A 22,658-nucleotide genomic window follows, 5' to 3' on the forward strand; every position below is an offset into this window, starting at 1 on the left:
ACAAAAGGACAGAGTGTAGATAAAGGAGCCCGGACATTTCCAGAAAGTCAAACATTTGAGCGCCTGACGAAGGAAACAGTGAGTTCACATCATTCCTCTCTTGTAAATATAAAACATATAAAGATGTAATTTATTCTTTGTTTTCTAAAAGGCAATGGGACCGGTCTCTTTAAAGAAACTTCTATCAGTGTATCTAAACTGTGATTGTGTGCACAAGCTGCATTCAGCACTTTTTTCAATCACTTCTGTAATTTGCTGTGGTATCGGTTTGCAAACCTACCTGCATATTAAACGTTTAATCGTGCTGAGATCCATGATTATTTATTGATTTAGATGTTTTTTTGGGATGTACTCATTTGGAACCAGATGCTAATTCTTCTATTTTCAATGCTCTTATGTAAAAACTATATTTTCCACAGGCCAATAGGAAAGGAAGAACCTGGTCTACTGGTATACAGCCAGTTTAGTATATAATTGTACTTTCTCCTACTGCTCTCCAATTTTGCATTATTTGCTGTTGGTTTCAGTTCTCTAGTAATTCTGAACTGAAAAGTCGGATTCTGGATGTAATGTTGGTCTTCACTTTTTCACATATTTTTCTTTGGACTCTGACTTTTCACCTATTTTCCATCCAGTTCTCGTGTTTTTAAAAATTGAAAGTTTCAGCCGATCAACAGAATCTGAAGAGCTTAAAGAAACAGAAGAGTCCAGCACACACCAGACCCAAAACCAGGAAGATATACGATTCTTTTTCAAAAACATCCAGTGAGCTGAGGCATCAGCTAACACAATAATATCATCTGTAGCATTATATTTTATTTTTTCATGCCACTGCTTGCTGTAAATTGAACTTAATGCACTTGTGTGTTGGAGAGAAAACCAGTTTCTCCCTTTGGGTTAAAAACTCTATTTTCTAACCTAAAATATTCAGAGTGGCTAATCATTTTCTGAACATAACAGGAAAATTCATCAAAATCCAAAGAAAACTGAACATGAACACCAGAAAACATGGAGGCCTATTGATCGAGACCACTTTTTAAGATTGCAAGTACCTTTGGCCCAAATCTAAAACAATGAGCCACGACTTCAGTGCTGCGTGTGAAAACACTAAACCTGATTTAGTTATGTCACTCTGATGGTATGCTGGTACCTGTATGTGTATGAATTAGTCTGTCATTGTAATTATGTCAATCATCCGGGCAAAATGGAAAACTAAACACAAACAAACATCCACGTCTGTGTTTATCCTCTTACCAGCCACTTGTTCAACTGCTTATTACCAAAAATGATTAGGCAAATCCCAAGGCTGCAGCAGGTCTTGACAATCTACCAGAAGTCAAAGTGATCAAGATGAAAATAACTTAAGTGACAGTAATCATGAAGTAGTTGTTGGTGTCAGACTAAGAGATCTGGGGATTTTAGAAACCGCTGATCTACCGGCTCTCTGTGAGCCCTTAGGGGAGAAGAAGAAGAAAATCTGTTATGTTTTTTTCATCAGACCTGAGACAATCAGCTGATCTCATCCTTTGGGCCATAATGTTGCTGAACTTTGACCTGACCAGCTGCAGTAACCACAGGTCATATTGCTGCCGCCACCGGCTTGTACAGCAGGCTCTATGCATGATGGCTTCATCCTTTCATCTCCCTCTGTAGCCCTTTCATACATGAAATATTATCCTTTCTGTCAGGATTATTTTTCCCCAAAGTGTTTTTGATTTTACATGTAAAAAAGGATTTTTCTTTTTTTTTTTCTTTTTCTAGGAGATCAGTTGTAATTTTCTCCAAATACAAAATTGTTATTTAGAAAATACATGAGTGGTGTTGTTCTTTAGGGGCTACTTGATGTTTTGTTTACCTGCCAGAGTCCTTCACAGCAGGAGGGGGGACTGGGTTGGACCAAATGGGTTGGTCTGCATTTTTTGTCTGTCTGCCATATTGGATTTAGCAGAAAGTTTCTTGCACTTGCAGCAGAGTAGTTGAAAGTGTATTATAAAATGCACTGGTGTCGACTTGTGGACTGTGTGCATTTATAACATAGATACACAACTAACAGAAGGAAATGGCTTTTAGATGTTTGTCCACTGCAGTGACGGCTGTGCATGAACGGGTTAGTCGCCCTAACATCAGTCTGGAAGAGAGTAAATCTGAACTCATCGTCACATCACCTGCTTCCATTCTCGTCTTTATGCTTTCCTGCAACCTGAAGCCTCTTTCTCTGGTTATTCTGTCTGGTTTGTGCTTTTCCTTTGCATGTAGAAATACTTTCACTACGAAACATAACTGTCAGGTCTATAATACCTATTAGAGACAATTTAAACAAACACAGGAAAGACAAGAGAGTTAGATTCTTTGTTTCTCGCGAGGAGAACGGACAGAGATGTGCTTTCAGTTACAAATCTCCTACCGCTCTGAAACACATCTGGCCGCTCCTCTCTTTTTATTACTCTCAGAAACCCTCGTACATTGGGCGCTTTGCAACTTCTAAAGGGAGGGGCAAAACAATTTATCACATAGTTGCAGCGCTAATGACTTTTACTATTTAGACACATGTTATCTACACTCTAAATCCCTCTGCTCCATTCGAGTACCAGACACGGCCGGCATTGAGTAAAACAAGTTGTATATCACACAGGAGAGCAGAGTTTATTGCTGGGCAATAAACTCTGCTAGAAGAGTTGTCTCCGCTATCTCCCAGGCTTTGCTGATGGCATCGCAAGGAAGTCACAGGAAGGGTTAGAAAGAAGAAGAAATCCCACTTATTAACCTGACAGGGCAGGTTGACCTATGAAGTGAAAACCATTTCAGGTGACGACCTGTTGAAGCTCATCAAGAAAATGCAGAGTGTGTGCAAAGCAGTAATCACAGCAAAAGGTTGCTACTCTGAAGAAACTAGAATATAAGGGGTATTTAAAGTTGTTTTACACTTTTTAGTTTAGTGCATATTTCCACATGTTATTCATAGTTTTGATGCCTTCAGTGTGAATCTACAATGTCAATAGTCATGAAAATAAAGGAAACTCATTGAATTAAAAGTTGTGTCCAAACTTTTGGTCTGTACTGTATATCAGTTAAGTTGTGGTTTATGTAAAGAGACGAATACATTATTGTTAATTTTTAATTTTGGATGCAGATCAGCGAAGAAGTAAAGAAAATCAGAACACGCTATATCATTTTGACACGAAATGCAAATTAGGACATATGATTGGTTTGTTGTGATCGGGTCTATTTAGAAAACAGCTGTGTGTCTCCATCATGGTTCAGTGTTGTATACACAGCAGGGGGCCCCTCCCAGAGCGAGCCTTTATATTTATCTCAACTCGTTCTGGTGTAAAGTTTCACTTTTCTTGTTCATAAACGTCATTCATTTTTATATAACATTTGAGAAGACTAATTGATTTGAGGCCTGGGCAGTAAGGTGAGTAAATACCTCGCAGTCTAAACAACCTGCAGGATTGGGAAGGTGTTTGGCTTATTTTGGGTAGAACTGATGGAGTTGCTTTAAACCACTGGCTTCATAATTATTAATTAAAACATTTCTTCTCCACTTGAAGATGTGTCTCCTAAAGTTGGTGCTAGGTCTGACCTTGGTCGCTCTGGTAAAATGTGAGTATTTTTGCTGGTTTCCACTTCCTGTGTAAGTCGTAGCATGGATCGGCAAAATATAAAGTTCTTTAACTGAATACAGATTTCAATTTAAAAGTTACATTCATTTCATTTAGGATTTAAACACACAAACTCAGTCATTTATGTTTCTCTTCCTCTGTTTCAGCCAATGAGTGGTGCTACACTGGTTGTGGTAAGTAAACTATTATTTCTGATACATTTTATGGTCAGATGTGGATAATAACTAGTTACATTTACTCAAGTACATTTACATGAGTAACTTCTTTGAAAAAAACCTCTGTACTTTTTACTTATACTTAAGTAATTTTATTATGAAGTATCTCTACTCTTACTTCAGTAAAATTTCTGGATTTTCTGAATGTTTTAACCAAAACGTATTTTAGTCAAATATGTAAAAAATCTAAACAATCAACATAATACCTACAGAAAACAACATGTTTGTCACTTATGTTTAATTGTTGGAGTATTTTTGTTTGACATTAGATTGATTAAAACTAGGGATATTATTAAAAAAATGAAACAATTGAATAAAAATCAAAAGATAACTGTCAAGAAAAACTGAAAAATCAAGTATTTTAACTAACATATATTCAGAATTGGATAGTTAGTAGCTACATTTACTCAGTTACATCTACTTGAGTAACTTAAAAAAAAAAACTTTTCGAAATTTCTACCCATTCTATGAAAAAAAAACATGTTTTAACCAAAAATTCACCAGACACAGACACACGCCTGCAGTTTTTGTTAAAGTTTTAATGCGTTTTTTATTGATAGAAACTGATTTGGAGACTTTTCCTTTGCCTGATTTTGTTATTATTTGTTACTTCTATGAATTATTGTCATTTTTGTCCTTAAAATACCAAAATTTATACTTAACTTATGTTGAAGTACTCTGACTTCAGTATAATTCGGTACTCTGCCCGCCTGGCTGTGATACATGCGGGTTTCCTGCGCTCTCACAGGACTAAAGGCATCTGGATCTTTTATAGGTCACACTCCAGAGCATTGGGAAGCCTTACCTGGATCTCACTGTGGAGGAGAAAAACAATCTCCAATTGATATTGTCAGCAGCATCGTTACCATTGACCCAAATTTGGATAATTTCATCTTTGTTAATTTCTCCTCTCAATCCGCCATCAAGAATATCACAAATAATGGACATTCAGGTACAAAACTGGACATTCTTGGCAGTATTCGAAACATGCTTAACTTGATTTTAACCATTTTCATTTTTCTCGATCTTTTCCTCAGTGCAATGTGACATTGAAGCGAATGAAGTGGAAGTGAGTGGAGGTGGACTTGATGGTGACTATTCTGTACTGCAGTTTCATTTCCACTGGGATGTAGCGAACCATTCAGGTTCAGAGCACGCTTTAGACGGTCATCATTATCCAATGGAGGTAAAGTTTTTAAACATCCTCTCTAGTTTTCTAATGATTCATCTGATTGAGCATCTTTTGCTAACCAAAGCATTTTTGTCTTTTTATCTGTAGATGCACATAGTCACTGCAAAGAAAGGAGTTCTCCCGAATGAGACTCTTAATCATGAAGATGGACTTGCTGTTCTTGGGTTTTTTATTGATGTGAGTTATAAACTTTCTTCAGTTTACTCCTCTGACAAATTTCTCTTATCTAACTTGAGAAACATACTGAACAGGGTTTCTGCCTCCGTACCACATGAGCTTGAGCTGCATCCCAATCTGAAGGCTTAACTATGATATTGGCTCATATTTTGCTGCTGTAACAGTTCCCCCTTTTCTGGAATTTTTTTTTTCACAAGGCATAATAGTCTGGCAATGGGAATTTGGAGGGCTTTAGCTGCTAGATCTATCATTTTCTTTTTTTATATATTTTACATTTTTTCTGAAAGCATTATAGCAGAGATGGAAACACATTTGCCAAATACGGTTAAGTCCACACTGCAGTCTTTAGTGACTCAATTCCGATTTTTTTGTCAAATCTGATTTTCTTGCAATGGTCGTTCCCACTTCCAAAAATATGTGACTTGCATGTGATCTCCAGTGTGAACTGCAAACGACCTGGAAGTGTCCCACATGCACAGTAGAGGGCGCAATAAGGTCACACATAGAGAGCGTGCTCAGTGCTTTGCCCACCGCCATAAAGAAGAAGTAGAGCTCAGTCTTTGCGGAAGTAAACATGAAGGCTAAAGGTGGAGTATAGCTTGCGACTTTGAAGTTGTTGTCCAACCGGAGCAGCATATTAACAACTTAATCCTCATTATCGTCCGCCATGGTTGTTGGTTTTCTTCTCGCTTGCGTGTATCAGATCGCAGAACGGGGACATTTGTCGAGTATCAGTGACATTCAGATGGGTTGGATCCGACCTGGCGGTTTGGTGACATTTGAATCGAATACGTATCGGATATCAAAGTGGTTTGGGTCGCATTTGAAATAAATCCGACTTGTGTTGTTCAGACTGCCATGAAAAGATCAGATATAGGTTACATTTCAAAAAAAAAAAAAAAATCGGAATTGGGTCACTTCAGGCTACAGTGTGAACGCAGCCTAAGTTCTGACGTAGCGAACTGTCCTATCCGCTGGTGGTCTATGCCTTAGCAGAGGCCCAAATCATCTCCAATTTTCTGAGACCTTTGGTTCATGCTAGTTGGAAGCCTGTGCATCACATATTTCAGTCAAAGTGTAAAAATCCAACGAAATGTAGCCTGGTCGATTTATTCTTTCTACCACACTTTCAAGATATTTCCAAAGTTTGCCCCACAGTCAGAATGAGCTGGATTTTCTTCATGTTCATCATGTAAAAAAACATTACTGGCAATCTGGGTTTATAGTTATAAGATTAATATTTAAACCCCTCATTATTTTATATTCACTGAATTCTTTTATAAAATATATACTATCACAAGAACTGTGGTGGGGCTTACCAACGTTTCAGAGGGGGTCTTCTCCGATAAAATAGATCTAGCTATCTCCATGTCAATGTGAATTTCACGCAAACAGCTAATGTGGAAACAGTGCTGTCTAAGATAGGATGTAAAATAGTATTTATTTTATTGACACAGAATGATTTATTCCTAAAGGCAACAGAAGATGGAAACTTATCTTGGCCGTGGGAAACGTTTACATCCTACCTGAAAGACATCACAGGTAAGTTTATCGTTCCACTTCAATTCCTCTGTTTTCTATTGAAATATTGTTACCAACCTGGAAGAGTCAGAAGTGGAAAGTCTTGTCACTACAGTTTAGGGTAAACGTCAAGTTTATTGCATGTTCGTCAGCAGGAAGCATGAAAGACAGACCACAAGTAAAACCAGCAGCAATTACCACATGAAGAAACAACAACAGCGACTATCTTGCATGATTTCAGTGTTTTCAGTGTTTACTGTCAGCATTTTCTTCAAAACATGACGCAGCAAATCGCACAATGTCACAGTTACAAGAACTGTTCCACTTTGAGCTCAGATGGGTTTAAAATCCATTTGCTGTTGCTTTTAATTAAGTTGCCATTTTTGTTGTATTTTATACTGTATATTATTCTTAAGTATGATCAAAATTAGATGTTGAACTTTCTTCTGATTTCCTTCATATATTTCACAGAGGAGGGCTCTAGTGTGAAAGTAGACAACATCACGATTGATGATCTGATTGGTGACGTGGATCTCACAAAGTTTTATCGATACATGGGCTCTCTGACTACACCCTACTGCCACGAAGCCGTCGTGTGGACGCTCTTTCACGAGCCCATAAAAGTCCACAAAGATTTAGTAAGTCTACTTTCCAGAACAAGTGAGGTTAAGGTTATATCAATCAATCAATCAATCAAATTTTATTTGTATAGCACATTTCAGCAGCAAGACATTTCAAAGTGCTTTACATCATTACAAACACAGAAACACAATGCAATATAGAATCAATAATCAAAACAAAGCATTAAGTCAAGTTCCATCCATAAATTTGTAATTGATTACGTTTCAAATACAATCCTAAACAGGTGGGTTTTTAGTTGAGATTTAAAAGAAGTCAGTGTTTCAGCTGTTTTACAGTTTTCTGGAAGTTTGTTCCAAATTTGTGGTGCATAGATGCTGAAAGCTGCTTCTCCTCGTTTGGTTCTGGTTCTGGGGATGCAGAGCAGACCAGAACCGGAAGACCTGAGAGGTTCTGGAAGGTTGATACAATAAAAGCAGATCTTTAATGTATTGTGGTGCTAAGCCGTTCAGTGATTTATAAACTAACAACAGTATTTTAAAGTCTATTCTTTGAGCTACAGGGAGCCAGTGGAGGGACTTTAAAACTGGTGTTATGTGCTCTATCTTCCTGGTTTTAGTGAGAACGCCAGCAGCAGCATTCTGGATCAGCTGCAGCTGTTTGATTGATTTGTTGGACAGACCTGTGAAGACGCTGTTGCAATAATCAATACGACTGAAGATGAATGCATGGATGAGTTTCTCTAGATCTGGCTGAGTCATTAGTCCTTTAATCCTGGAAATGTTCTTCAGGTGATAGAAGGCCGACTTTGTATTGAGCCAACAAAGAGGGCAAAATGGTTTATTTTATATGAACCTGCAGTCATTTAAGGTTGGAGACATTGTGCTGAACTGCATTTTTTGCATATATGTATCATTTCCTGCAGGGCTTAGTCATTCCAAACAGCTGAACCACTGTGACCTGTGGTTGCATATCTTTTATATAAGCATCCACTGATGCATTCAAGCAAGTGTCATGAGTTGCAGTTATATACAGGTAGGCACCAGCAGACATACTGGTACCTGCCGCCGTCTGTTTAGAAATGTCTGCTTCACCATCAGGTTCAGTCTCTTCTTTTCTTCTGTTGATTGTATCAACAAGCAAACATGTTGAACACGCCACATGAGACTGCGACAAAACTCAAAGCAAATACAGAAATAACTGCGTGTTAGTTGGAGGTTGATAAATTTCTTTATCTGATCCAACTGACTAATAACACTTTGATTTATGAGGTGCTCATACTTTAGTCTGGTTTTCACTTGATAGTCTCGTTGTGTAGCAGGTTCTTGGCTGAATATATTAAACCGAGAAGAGGAAAAACAAGTTAAAGCATTGAGAGAGAGCACAAAGGAGGACAGCTGTGGCTCACTGTAGTTAGGGTTGGACGTAGCACCTTTGAAGCTTTTAAACAGCAATCTCCGCATTTCATGACTGAGAAAAGAAAATCTATCATTTTAATCCAGTACAACTGTGCAGTGGAGAAAAAACATAAGACGTAACGACTGTACTTTTACCCAATTATCAACACCTTTTAAAATTACCTGTTTATCAGGGTGTTCTCATCTCCTCCTCTTATTTCCATAAATATGACATTAAGCAAACATGCCACATCGGTATACATATGTGGATTGGGTCAGTAAGTTGCAGAAAAAGCCTTTATGTACAGTGAGAAGCAAAGTAGGATGTATGTTTATTTTGCCACCACCCACAACGTTATACAAAATAAGGGAGGTAAAAACACATTTTCTGCAGCCCAGAGAAATTCAACAGTTTACTTTAGATGTAAATTGCAGTTGGTCGTTTTTATCATGTGAAGCACTTTGAACTTGTTTTTGGATTGTGTGAAAATAGAAACTTGATTTGACTTGAGCTGTGAACCATATTTTGAGTTTGGATTGGCTCCATTGAAGATAAACCCAACGGTTTACTGCAGTACTTCTAAATTCTCATAAATTAAAACGAAATAAATGCAAAACCTGTCCTGAGAACCTTGAAGTATCTCAGAGTTGTTAAATTCAGCAGATTTTCAGTACTGAAATGCTTATTACTGTATATATAGGCTTGCAAGGATGTTAATTTTTCTTTTCTTTTCTTTTTTACCATTACATTATGGTTGAATCTGTAATAAAGTAACTTATTGTGTTCTCAGCTTCTGCATTTTTCCACTGAGAATAGCATCGCGCCAAACTACAGACCTACACAACCTCTTAATGGACGAATCATCACTGCCTCCCCCGCAGCTCCTCCAGGTCAGTCAAACTGTTCCTTTTGGCTTGTCAAGGTCAGTTAGCATGTGGTTCAGGATCAGAACAATTTCAGTGTCAATATTACACGGCAGTATTATACAAAACAACACAAAGTGAAAGGAAAACATTCAATGTGATCAACTCAAACAGATGGATGAGGGTAAAATCTGCTGGAAGGTGAAATCAGAGGCCTCAGTCAAAGCAACATTGCTGAAAATTTAGTGATGCTAATTTGTGTCGCTAATAGTTTAATAATAGCCTAAACAGAAAAATAATGGAGGGCATTTATGCAGTGTCAGGTCTAAATACCTATTAAACAAACACAGGAAAGACAAGCGAGTTAGATTCTTTGTTTCTCGCGAGGAGAGCAGACAGAGATGTGCTTTCAGTTACAAATCTCCAACCGCTCTGAAAACACATCTGATTACTTTCAGAGTCCCTATCACAGAGAGCACTGCAACTCTAAGGGGTGGGGTCAACAATTCATCACATGGTTGCAGCGCTAATAACATTCACTATCTAGACACATGTTATCTACACTCTAGATCCTTTTGCTGCAGGCACGGCGTCGAATAGGACACGTTGTATAGCTTCAAAGCAACGGCTTTGTAGCACAAAGAAGCACAGAGCAGAGTTTATTGCAGGACTGTAAAACTCTGCTGGGAGCAACTAACACCTCCATCTCCCAGGGAGTCCTGCTGAGAATATCTGTCACCTCTCTCTCTCAAGGAGGCCTTAGGAAGGAATCAAAATTATTTAACACACATAAACATTATCTAAATGTAACTACAAGGCTACATGATACAATGAATATTTGATAATACTAATAATACAATTTACCCAACATGCAGGAAGTAAGGTGCTTAGAGGGCTGCAGTTCTTTATTAGGGCTAAATAAACCATAGAAACTTTAGCCGTGTTAAGGGTAAAAAAGAAATAAAAAGCCGAATGGCAACTTTCTTGTCTAGTTTACAGACAGCCTAGCTAGCTGGGCCTTTGCAGAAAGTTAGAAAAGCAGTGGTTAACAACCTGTGAGAATTTGCTTATAAAAACATTTGGTAAACATTTATGAAGACACTTTAAGATTTAGTTCATTTTTGAGGACTTAACCACCATAGCAAAACCTCCTACTGCACTTAGCTACACTGTGCTAGCAAATTAGCAGGCAGTTCAGATCATGACACGACAAAATACATCAACAACACAACTGGTGCAAAGAAGAAGATAAAAATGAATCGTTTTTTCAAATTAAATTCAAATCAAGGATGGCTGTTTTTAGGCTGTGACAGAAAATGTCTAATTTCTCTACATTGTACCAATTTTACCTAAAATAGTGATTAAATATTTTACAGGATTGCTTCCAAAGTCTTGTTTATGGTCAGGAAAACTTCTGTCAGCATGCAGTTCACCAAGCAGTCTTAATCTCTATTGCAAGCTAATTTTTTCTTCTAAACTGAGCTGAAAAGTCTGAAACGTTCACATTTGTAGCTACTTTAAAGACAAAAATATATGTTGTAATCTTTCAGTCTTTGATTGTTATTGTTGTTCTGGTTAAATATGTCTGTTTTGTCCATCTTTAGCTCATCTGTGGTGCTATGAGGACCACTGTGGTATGTATCGACCATGTGGAATATAGTTTAATATTATAATCCTGAGGTTACTGACATTCAGATTGTTGTTTTTTTTTTTAACTCCAGATTACACGCCGTCTCATTGGTCTAATCTGCCCGGCTCCTACTGTGGTGGTGAAAGCCAGTCACCCATCGACATCAGCACTGACAGCGTTGTGGAGAATGAAAATCTCAGTTCCTTCACCTTTACTAATTTTGACAACAAACATGCCATAAAGTCTATCACCAACACAGGCCACACAGGTTTGGATTGTTTTGTTTTTTAAACGTGGTTACTGTCCTCCAGTTGTTGTACCGCCCTGCAAGTTTTAGATGCATCCCTGCTGCAAAAAACAGCTGCATCAAATGGTTGAATCTCCACTTCGACATGCTTTCAAGTTTGGCAAAGGCCAGGTAACAAGCCATCCAGGTGATTCAGGTTTGCTTCTCAGACCTGCAGTGGATTTTCAGGATGAGGACTGGAGACCTTTGATCAAATGTAGATGCTAAAAAACATTCACATAACAAATCTGAAGTTAAGGAGCAGTCACAATGTTGTAAGAAAAAAAAAAAAATACCGTAAGTTGAGCAGAACAACTTTTTTTTTTTTACAATAATCGTCTGTTATTGTGACCAGAAAAACTTTACTTGACTTTGAAACATGACTACAGTTACAGCTATGACATTTTTGAGACGGTAGAAGTCAGCTTCGGTCCGGGTCTCTCTCATACTTGCTGTATGTTTTAGCCTCCAAGTGCGACTATTTTAGATTTAAGCTACACTGTAAAAACACAAAATCTTCCCAGGTGTTTTTGTCTAGTTTCTACAAATATCTTGGCACACTTGAAATAAGACAAAACTAAAGTACTAGTTCCAGATTATTTCACTTATTGAAAAAATTGTCTTTTTATAAGTGAATTAATCTGCCAGTGGAACTTGTACGTGGTTGCTAGGTGACAGGCAGGGCTTGGCGGGCGTTGCTAGGTAACGATGCCAGTGGATCTCCAACTTTCTCATTATATTAAGGAATTATTTAAAAACAAGCTCGTATAGCTTGCTGAAGAGTTACTAGTAAGTTAGTTTTGTCTAATTTCAAGTTTACATATTTCGCATATTTCATATTTTCATTTGAAAACAAAAATACTTGGTAGGATTTTGTCTTTTTGCAGTGTAAGTCAGCATATCAATAGGGTTACCTACTGCAGGTAAGACGTTGTGTTTTTAGTCTCTTTTGAAAGAAATTATCTTAAAAATTCTGAGCTTTTCCTATGTTTTTGGATCAAAACGTTAAGTAACCACCGCATTTGCTTTTAATCTCTCAGTGCAGTGCGTGTTGGAGGACGGACTGGTGGAGGTATCAGGCGGGGGGTTGAATCACGTCTACTCAACTCTTCAGTTCCACTTCCACTGGGGAACCGAATCAGCCGATTCTGAGGGGTCAGAGCACAGCGTGGACAAGAAACGATACCCAATGGAGGTAGCAATTCACCACTATGTTACACAGACAAGAGTTGGTTTTATGACTGTTTTATCCAATAAATGGTTTGTTTTGTGCAGATGCACATCGTGAGCAAGAGGAAGAATTTAACATTGGAGGAGGCACTAAATACTCCTGATGGCCTGGCAGTGCTGGGGTTTTTAATTGAGGTAAAGACGGACATACCCTGTAAAACATTTAAGCCACATTTAGCTGTGTTTACTATCTTTACTCTTTAAGTGAAATAAATTTAGCGAGTTTTAGATTTTGGACCTAAATGTTTGAGTTTAGGAAAGATAAACTTACAGCAGTAAGTTGTGTTAACTTTTTATCAAGAGTTGAATAAACTAGAGTTTTTAGGTTAGCACTTAAAAAACTGAAAGAAGAAAAAGACAGGAGTGGGAACTATTTCCCAGAATGCTTAGCGGCGTGTTTTTGTATCCTGAGATGAAGCGTTACATTGATCTGACTCTTGTGTTATTAAGACAAATGTTCATTTTAATGCAGCTGACAGTTTGCAAAGCTTGAGGATAATGTCCTGATCACACTAAATGTTTCTGAGCTGAATTCATTGAGATGTTTCATAAAATTCATCATCAGATCAGAAATTTGGTTCATGTGATTTGAAACAAGAATTTAATTTATTCTAAAGTAAAATAAGTTATTTTAACTTGATATTGTGATTAAAATAATAGAGAAATGTGTCTCTTTAACTGGATGAGGGCAGTTTTTTTTTCTTGCATATTGTGAAATAATTATTTTTGTTTAAATTGTTGCATTACGTTAAAACTCACAATTCAAGATTAATGGACTTAAAAAACAATGTTTAGACAACTTGTCTCTGGTTGTTAAATCGACTTCATGAACTTTAATTTCTGAGTTAAAACCAAAATTATTTTCTTGCTGACTTAAATTGCATTTTCAAGTTAAACCACCTTCTAATGTTTTACAGTGCATGTTTTGGGTCCCATAGAAGAATCCCTTTGAGATCCATCTCTTCATCTCTTATTAGCCATCCAACCTCACCAAAACCCGTTTGCGGCCCACACATGCATGCAGTCAGAAATGACTCCAGCAAACTTAAAGTTTCCAATGTAGCTAAAAACATGCAACATGTTTTTTTTTTATCCGTTTCCAAACCATGTCAGACTGGCCTCCGTAACTCAGTGGGTGAGTTCCTCTCAGGAATGCTGAGACAAAATGGCATGACTGTCAACTGTAAACTTGAATCATGTGATATTTTAGACAAAGAGCTGCGCACAGAGTAAGAAAGGCTTATTTTACCCCCGTTGTATACGGTACATAGCATTCTCTCAGTTATCTGATATCCAGTGAAGGAAGCAGGAGAGAGCAAACGACATATTTATTGTAGAGAAATTAAATAATCATTTTAGGACATTTTTGGTTATAGCCAAGTCTGATTTTATTAGATTTCTTTATGAGATATAAAGTCTCCAATACAGTTAGAAGAAATTGTCTGTTTCTGAGGATAAGGCAAAAATTAATAGGCCAGTTCAGTTGACATATTATGTTTTCTGCTTCATGTAAATTTGTTAAATAAACTTTCTCCATATCCATTTTCAGGCTCCACAATCTCCTAGAAGCATGTCCTCCTCAGTTCCTGCAGAAACAGTAAGGCATTATTATTATTATTTTATTTTTTTAAAGCTGTATTTCAGTCGTTCTGTTAAAAGTCAAATTATTTGTCTCATTTTTCTGTTCAGCCGTCGCCCACACCGAGTTCTGCCTCTGACATGGAAGCCTGGAAAACTCTGACCAGTTACCTGTCGGATATCAAAGACATCGGTGAGCGAAGTTTTACCTTCTTACATAATGAAAACAGAAAAAATACAGAATGTACATTAATCCGCTCATCTGTTGCATCTTTCGCTCCGAAACAGAGTCAGAAGTCGAAGTCACAGATGAGATTTCTATCGATGACTTGCTTGGCAACGTGAACCGTGACTCATTTTTCCGCTACAGCGGCTCCCTCACCACGCCTTCCTGCAACGAAGCCGTGGTTTGGACCGTCTTTAAAGAATCAGTTAAAGTGGACCAAGACCTGGTATGTTTCACTCATCAACCCCAACGTCCGACACATAAAATACTAAAAATACGGGTAAATCTTTTGGTTTAACGAAGGTTTAAGCAGTTGAAAGTAACAAAAACACACAATTTAAGGCATTATTCAAGAATAGATCACAATTTTTTGCCCTTTTGACGCGCTGGAAGCTGGTGGGAAGAACATATTTTCACCATCAACCACCATAAATCGCAAAATAACAGAGCAGTTAAATATTGCAAAAAATTGTGGTTAGACTTAAAACAAGGAGGTGCAGTTTTTCTGTAAAAAAACAAAACAGTTATACATTCAACAAAGATGGCTTCTATGCTCACTCACTGCATAAGACTCCACTCCTGAGGAAGCATAATGAAAATCATTTCACTGCAAAAACACAAAATCTTATCTAGTATTTTTGGTTTAGTTTCTAGTGCAAATATCTTAGAAAACTTGAAATAAGACAAAACTAACTTAAAACTAACTTTACATTCAGAAATAGATCTATTTTTTGTCCATTTTGACAAGTTGGATATAAACTTCTGGGTCAGATTCTGGATTTCGGTGACCCAGTGTTACCTCTGGGGTTGTTGATCTGTTCATCCACTTCCTTTCTGGACACAAGATTAAGATCTGTGGATTTTCCTTGGTAATGGCATCCAAAATGCTGTAAAATACACACATCATCATCAAATTGCGTTTGTTTTGATCATGCCAACATTCATGAAGCGTAGATCAAGCTCTGCACTGGTGGCAACAGAGTTTTATGTCTCAAATGATCCGAGTGCCTGCTGGATGTACTGTATATCCAGCACCTGCTGGGTAAATTCGGACTTCCTGAAGTTTACTTCAGCTGAATTACTGATTTTGGAGTTCTTCATGTTCCAGGAAATTAATGTTATAGTTTCGGTATTCTTCGCAGGAATGAATTTATTGCAATTGAATGTTTTAGGTGCTTTTATTTATTTATTTTTTTTTGGAGGGATTCGTTGCAAACAAGAAGACAACAATTCTCAGTCGATGTGTCACCATTTAACAGTCTGTTCATAAGATAAAGGAGAATTTAATGGATTTGGTCGCAGCTTAAGCTTTATGATACAGAATTACATTTCTTATTTTAAAGTCATAGGTAGCCGTTTATTGCAACCACAAAGTTTATTGCATTTTATTACGTTTTTATCTGACAGACCAGCATAAATAAATAAGAAGCAAAAGAAAAAGAAAACCTACAGGCCCTAAAGGCGTTTTATAATTTTATCTGACGCATTGCATCTTTTCAATTCCACTTTATGATTTTGTTCTTCTTCGTGTTGTTCTGTTACATAAATTCTGCATAAAAGTCATTAAAGTTTGTGGTTGCAACAAAGTATGTAAAAACTCTAGGTGTTTGAATACATCAGCAAGGCTTTGTGATATAAAACACAACCTAAAGTCAAAAACATAAAAACTTTGGTATCTGTTGCAATGTCAAAACGTTTGACCTTGATTGAAAATTGAGGCAGGTGCAACAGATGTGAACATTTAATAAATTTAGTTTAAAGTACAGTACAGACCAAAAGTTTGGACACACCTTTTAATTCAATGAGTTTCCTTTATTTTCATGACTATTGACATTGTAGATTCACACTGAAGGCATCAAAACTATGAATAACACATGTGGAAATATGCACTAAACAAAAAAGTGTAAAACAACTGAAAATAGCCCTTATATTCTAGTTTCTTCAAAGTATCAACCTTTTGCTGTGATTACTGCTTTGCACACTCTGCATTTTCTTGATGAGCTTCAAGAGGTCGTCACCTGAAATGGTTTTCACTTCATAGGTCAACCTGCCCTGTCAGGTTAATAAGTGGGATTTCTTGCCTTATAAATAGTCATGATAATAAAGAAAACCCATTGAATTAGAAGGTGTGTCCAAACGTTTGGTCTGTACTGTAGTTCAGAAAGTTGCTGGGTCAGTTGTATTATTGTCTTTTTGCAGTAAAGTGCAGGCAGGACTGAAGTATAGTGCTGTACTTCTAAAGTTTTTAATACTACATTTTGTTTGGTATCTTGATTATTCACACATGGATACACACCACTGGTGTATGATCAAGGATTTAAGAAGGAAATTTCCTATAACTCCTTACAGTATCTCAGTGTTTACTCTAGCATTACCTTGAGTTGTATGAGTAGTTTTAAATATTTAGTGTGTTCATCCTATTTCCTAGGATGATTTAATTACATTCTAGGAAATAATTTATAAATCCCATTGGAAAAGCTGCAAAATGAGATGAATAAGAACAAAATCAGGTAACTGTATGTAAATAGAGGTTTATACATGGTCACATTAGAGCTTTGAAAAAGCTCTGCAAGATTAAAGAACTGAAAGGTTGAAACTCCACGTGAAACATGCCAGCCTGATGTATGTTGATCTTTAAAGGAATGTGCACATGCAGCAGAAGTAATGTGATGAGATAACTAACTCCGCAGATAAAAGGCAGGTTATCACCTGCAAACTGACGTCGTCAGTGAAAAATGGTGGCGGCGTTCTTATGGCACGTGGCACATTCTCAAACGGCAAGAAGAAAACTGATCAGAATCAAAGTGTCACAAATTACTTAAGAAGCACAGCCTGTTTTAAACCCCATTGGTTTTTGTATTTGCTTTAAATCTTCATGTCAGTATTTAGAAACTTAAAAAAGAAAACTAAAATTTAGTCCTTTAAATGGCACTAATAATAAACCGGGTGTAAATGCAGTCAAGGAGCAAAATCTGTGTCTTCCTGGTTTAGTTGAAATTGCAGTAAGGAGTGTAATCAGCTCCTATCAGGACAGATGTTATCATCATCATGTGACGAAAATCATGTGACAAATCAGTCACATGGTGACTAACCGGTCTCCATGTGACACAGTCTCTTTACTAATCTATAAGCGATGACGTTTTCTGTCTTTGTTGCGTTTTCTCCATCAAACCTGCACAATGACACCTTAGATCTCATCTCTGTTGATTTTTATATTCAGACTGACGTTCGCTAACAGATAAAATTAGTTTTAAAACTTATGTCAGGGAAGGCAAAAGAAAAGTTTTTCTCCATCTCCCCCAAAAATATTTCCTTTGCGTTCCCTTGCAATAAGCAGAAACATCCTGGTCTATTTTGTATGCAGTTACAAATTAAAAACTACAAATTTTAAATATATGCACATTTAAAGAGCCTCAGTGAAAACATGTTCATATATTCTTAACTCGATTTCTTCACTGCATGTTTATGTCTGTTTGTGAAAGGTTGAGATGGAGCTGCATGAAAATGACCTCCACTGTTCAGACCAGCACAAAAAAGAATCAAAACTGTCAGATGATTTTATTACCTCGTGAAAATAACTCAGAAATAGTTTGGATGTATTCTTTCTTTCTTTCCTTCTTATGCAAAGTTTCTGTTTATATCTTAGATGGGATGAAGGAGATGGAAATCCCATGTTTGACCTGTTTTACTTTTGCATTTTGCACATTGAGCAGTAGCTCAGAGAAATAAGAAGTGGACTGGGAGTCCACAGGTTGCAGGTTCAAGTCCTGAACTCGACCAATTTTATACATTTTTTGGGGCGTGCTGTGGTGGCACAGGGGGTTAGCACGCCCCACATTTGGAGGCCTTAGTCCTCCACGCGGACGTCGCGGGTTCGACTCCCGGTCCCGACGACCTTTACCGTATGTCCACCCTCCTTCCGGGTTTTCAAAATGGCGCCGGCTTAGCTGGCTGCCTGCAGACGCAGCTCCCTTCGTGTGTGTGTTAATCTGTGTATAAAGATTCTTGCTGTAACTGCGAAATAATTTCCCTGCTGGGATGAATAAAGTAATACTATCTATCTATATCTATCTATTGGTTTGTGGTGCATTTCTATCCCAAAGAAAAAGATATAAAACTTCAGGTATCTCACAAACCGTATGAAAACCGTAGGTTAAAGCAGAAAGTACGGTGGCCACCTTATGAAAGACTTTCAGTATTAAATTATACAGCATGAACTGATCAGTACATTATTGCAAGAGAACGCCAAAGAAAGTTTTCCCCATGTCCTTTACGGGGTTCCGTAGGAAACACCTGATGCTGTTTGCTTTATGATAAAAATGTATTTTTTCCTCTATAATATCCACTATATTCTGGAACAACATGGACCTGAAAATGTCTTTGCTTTTGCTCGTCATGAGAAACGTTTTTAAAAAAATCATCAATTACAATTAAAAAGTTAACACAACTTACTGCTGTAAGTTTATCTTTCACAAAATCAAACATTTAGGTTCAAATTCTAAAACTCAATCAATTTATTTGATTAAAAGAGACGATTGTAGACACAACTAAATGCGGCTCTGATGTTTTACAGTGTATTTTTTTATTTATTGGTTTATGGTTTTTTTTTGTCTTAGATTTCAAAATAAGACAATTCGTCTCTTCCTTTCCTGTCATTATGTCAGGTTGTGTGAATTTCGTCTCTGAACATCCTCGCTACTGAAGTGTTAACGTTACGTTTAACTCCATCAGATGGCGCTGTTCCCGGAGAATGCAGGATATCACAACGTCTTCCGGCCCGGTCAGTCTCTTCATTCCAGAAAGGTCTACACCACGGCTGCAGCCCCCGGCCCCGGCCCAGTCGCCGGCCCCGGCCCCGGACCCAGCCCCGGTCCCGTCTGGGTTTACCTACTGCTGCCATGCCTCTGCGCTCTCTACTGTTAAGGTCCACTTGTGAAAAACCAGAGTTAAAAATGTGAATTAAAACAATTATTCCTCAAAGATTATCTGCTTGCAAATCCAAACGTAACATTTCATCAGTAGTAATGATGTTGCTGAAGCCTGAGAGGTGGAGCGGGATTTTAAATCTGTTTTGTTATGTCACATCTCTACAATTTATATTTATGATTTTGCTGTTTGCACAATAAATGAAAATAGAAGTTAATGTAAAGATTTTAAAGTAGCCATCGTTTAACGTTTCTTAAGTATTAATACAGATTCTGCCTTGTGTATCGTTTCAAATGATATGATACAAATATTATTATTATTGATAAATATTATAAAATAAACAAAATAGATTTTATAAAAATTCTTTTTTGTGATTTTTGATGTTTCTGTTAAAACTGGGGAGGAAAAATTGCTGATTTCTCTTTTACTTTTTTAAAGTAGTATGATGTATTTTAACAATTAATATAAATGTTTTTTCACTTTGTATTTCAGGCTGTAGAATCTATTACACTCTGGGATTCTTTTGCATGATTTATTGTCATAAAGGTACTTAGAAGTAGTTTTATATAATATGAGAACAGAATATTTAAGAACATAAAACCCACCAGAGCGAAATGTGCTGCGTACTTTCAACATCTTTCATGACTTTGGATTTATTTTCATTACAAACCTGATGGTAATATTTTAAAATCTAAGACAAAAAAACGTAAACCAATACATTAAGAAATACACTGTAAAACATCAGAGCCACATTTAGTTGTGTCTACTATCTTTTTCTCTTTTAATCAAATAAATTTATCGAGTTTTAGATTTTTAACCTAAATGTTTGATTTTGTGAAAGATAAACTTAGAGCAGTAAGTTGTGTTAACTTTTTATTCATTTTGTCAAACCTCCAAGAGTTGAATAAAGTAGAGTTTTTAGGTTAGCACTTAAAAAACTTAAAAGAAGAAAAAGACAGGAGTGGGAACTATTTCCCAGAATGCTTAGCGGCGTGTTTTTGTTTCCTGAGATGAAGCGTTACATTGATCTGACTCTTGTGTTATTAAGGCAAATGTTCATTTTAATGCAGCTGACAGTTTGCAAAGCTTGAGGATAATGTCCTGATCACACTAAATGTTTCTGAGCTGAATTCATTGAGATGTTTCATAAAATTCATCATCAGATCAGAAATTTGGTTCATGTGATTTGAAACAAGAATTTAATTTATTCTACAGTAAAATAAGTTGTTATTTAAACTTGATATTGTGAGTAAAATCATGGCAGATTTTTGTTTTGCATATTGTGATTTAATTTGGTCTAAATTGCAGCATTAAGTTAAAATTCAAAATTCAAGCTTAATGAACTTAAAATACAATGTTTAGACAACTTGTCTCTGGTTGTTAAATCAACTTTATGAACTTTAATTTCTGAGTTAAAACCAAAACAATATTTTTGTTGACTTAAATTGCATTTTCAAGGCAGCAGTTGGACTTTCATTTTCAAGTTAAACCAACTTCAAATGTTTTACAGTGTGCAAGAGGTTCATTTGGTGTTTGTTGGGTTTTACTATTTGCGGTAAAACCAAAGTAGTATGTAAATGTCAGAAGGTCTCCAGCATTGAACTATTTTATGCTTAACTTTCTCAAATGTCACTGCAAAGGACATACAGAACCAAACTTTCTGCTTGCATGTTTCCCCAGGATTCTCTAGTTTCTTCCCACATCCTAGAAACACAACTGTTGGATTATTTAGTTTCTCTAAACATCCGTGATAAACAAGTTTAGAACATAAATGGGTGTGTTAATGGATAGAGTAATACTTCCTGGAGCCGGTCAGGCAGCCTATAAATCAGTTTCTCCTTTACTAGTATTTCAGAATACTGTGTGAAATATCTTTTCACTAATGACTCATTTTGTGGGAACATTTCCTGTTCGGTTGGTTTGCAGTAATGAAAAAATTACGCATCACAGAAAATAGGCCATAATGTGTGAAAAAAGCCATATTTTTAAATCTATTATCTCTTCTGGGAAGTCTGTCCTCAAGGTTCAGGAGTGTTTATAGGTTTATAGGGATTTTTTGCCATTCTTCTAGAAATGCATTTGTGAGGTCACCTACTGATGTTGGACGAGAAGGCCTGGCTCTCATGGTGCGTTCACACCAAACACGTTTTGAGCATCAGGGCCGTCCGGTTTACATTCAAAGTCTAGAGGTTCGTCGCGGCACGTTTTGTGCGTCAAGCTCTGCACGATTTGAAGCTTTTCAGGCATTTTTTTTTTTATTTGTTTATTTTGAACAGACAAAACTAAAAGCAAGAAAGAATATAATACATGCACCTCGTGCACCTCTGGATGTTTGTAACTCGGTGCGGATCGCGTTCGCCTCCGTTCACACAAACTCAGATCTGGAAGATGCTCTTCCAAGCGGCTCCAATGTGAACCTTAACTATAAACGCCATACAAATTCATGACGGTTGTTATGTCATATTTATGACAGTGACCTCTTCAAATAAAGTATTACCAACAAATCCCTTCTGGAGAAACATTTTATGCCAAGACAAAGATTAATCTACATGACTAATACCAAGAAGTGTAATTTAGGCTTCATGCTGACAGGTTTACACCTAAAAGTGAACATGCTAGCGTTAGCATCAGTTATACAAGTCCTGCCAGGAACTATTACTAATCAAAGTTACTTCCTTCACTTCACACCTGAACATGCAATGAGTCATCACCCTTTGGCAGACGTAGACTCCGATGTTTAAGAACCATTCAAAGGTTGTTTGTTGTTTCCTTAGAAACATCTCTGTTATTTAGGTCTTGCTTTTGTTTTTACGTCTGAGCGTCACAAGCTGTGGTTTAAGCTCCGAGTCTGAGTGAAACAAAAGGTGGGTCCGTTCCTGGTCGTCTAAATTTAGAACAAATTCGGGAAGTTGTGTTTGACATCTAAACTGTAAAAAAGAAAAAAAGTCTCTAAATTACAGTAAAAAGACTGGCTGCCCGATTTTACCATATTTATGGTAAAATACAGTTCAGGGTTACCGTATTTGTATTGTAAAATTTTACTATACTTATACGTAAAATTCTGTGGTTGCCAGAATTTTAAATCAAATCAAATCACATTTTATTTGTATAGCACATTTCAGCAGCAAGGCATTTCAAAGTGCTTTACATCATATCAAACACAGAAGCACTTTTACTACATTTCACTATATTTATATGGTAAAATCCATATTTA

At 36.9% G+C, this 22,658-nt stretch overlaps 1 protein-coding gene across 2 annotated transcripts; it reads left to right on the forward strand.

Moving 5' to 3' along the window:
• Positions 1-36: 36 nt before the first annotated feature.
• On the forward strand, positions 37-19,754 carry LOC102229550 (carbonic anhydrase-like). Of its 2 annotated transcripts, none has more exons than XM_023340541.1 (17): positions 37-78; positions 3,552-3,603; positions 3,770-3,796; positions 4,614-4,790; positions 4,876-5,024; positions 5,118-5,207; positions 6,683-6,749; positions 7,200-7,366; positions 9,496-9,595; positions 11,173-11,202; positions 11,290-11,466; positions 12,525-12,679; positions 12,760-12,849; positions 14,264-14,311; positions 14,404-14,485; positions 14,581-14,744; positions 19,250-19,754. In XM_023340541.1, exons 2-17 carry the CDS (start codon positions 3,552-3,554, stop codon positions 19,439-19,441), a joined length of 1,767 nt encoding a protein of 588 aa, XP_023196309.1. In that variant the 5' UTR covers positions 37-78; the 3' UTR covers positions 19,442-19,754. The 2 variants fall into 2 exon arrangements, with proteins under 2 accessions (XP_023196309.1, XP_023196310.1); XM_023340542.1 differs by lacking the exon at positions 37-78 and adding an exon at positions 3,336-3,415.
• Positions 19,755-22,658: the final 2,904 nt, after the last annotated feature.

This window comes from Xiphophorus maculatus, chromosome 10, assembly GCF_002775205.1.
Source record: "Xiphophorus maculatus strain JP 163 A chromosome 10, X_maculatus-5.0-male, whole genome shotgun sequence".
In the NCBI taxonomy this organism is placed as follows: Eukaryota; Metazoa; Chordata; class Actinopteri; order Cyprinodontiformes; family Poeciliidae; genus Xiphophorus; species Xiphophorus maculatus.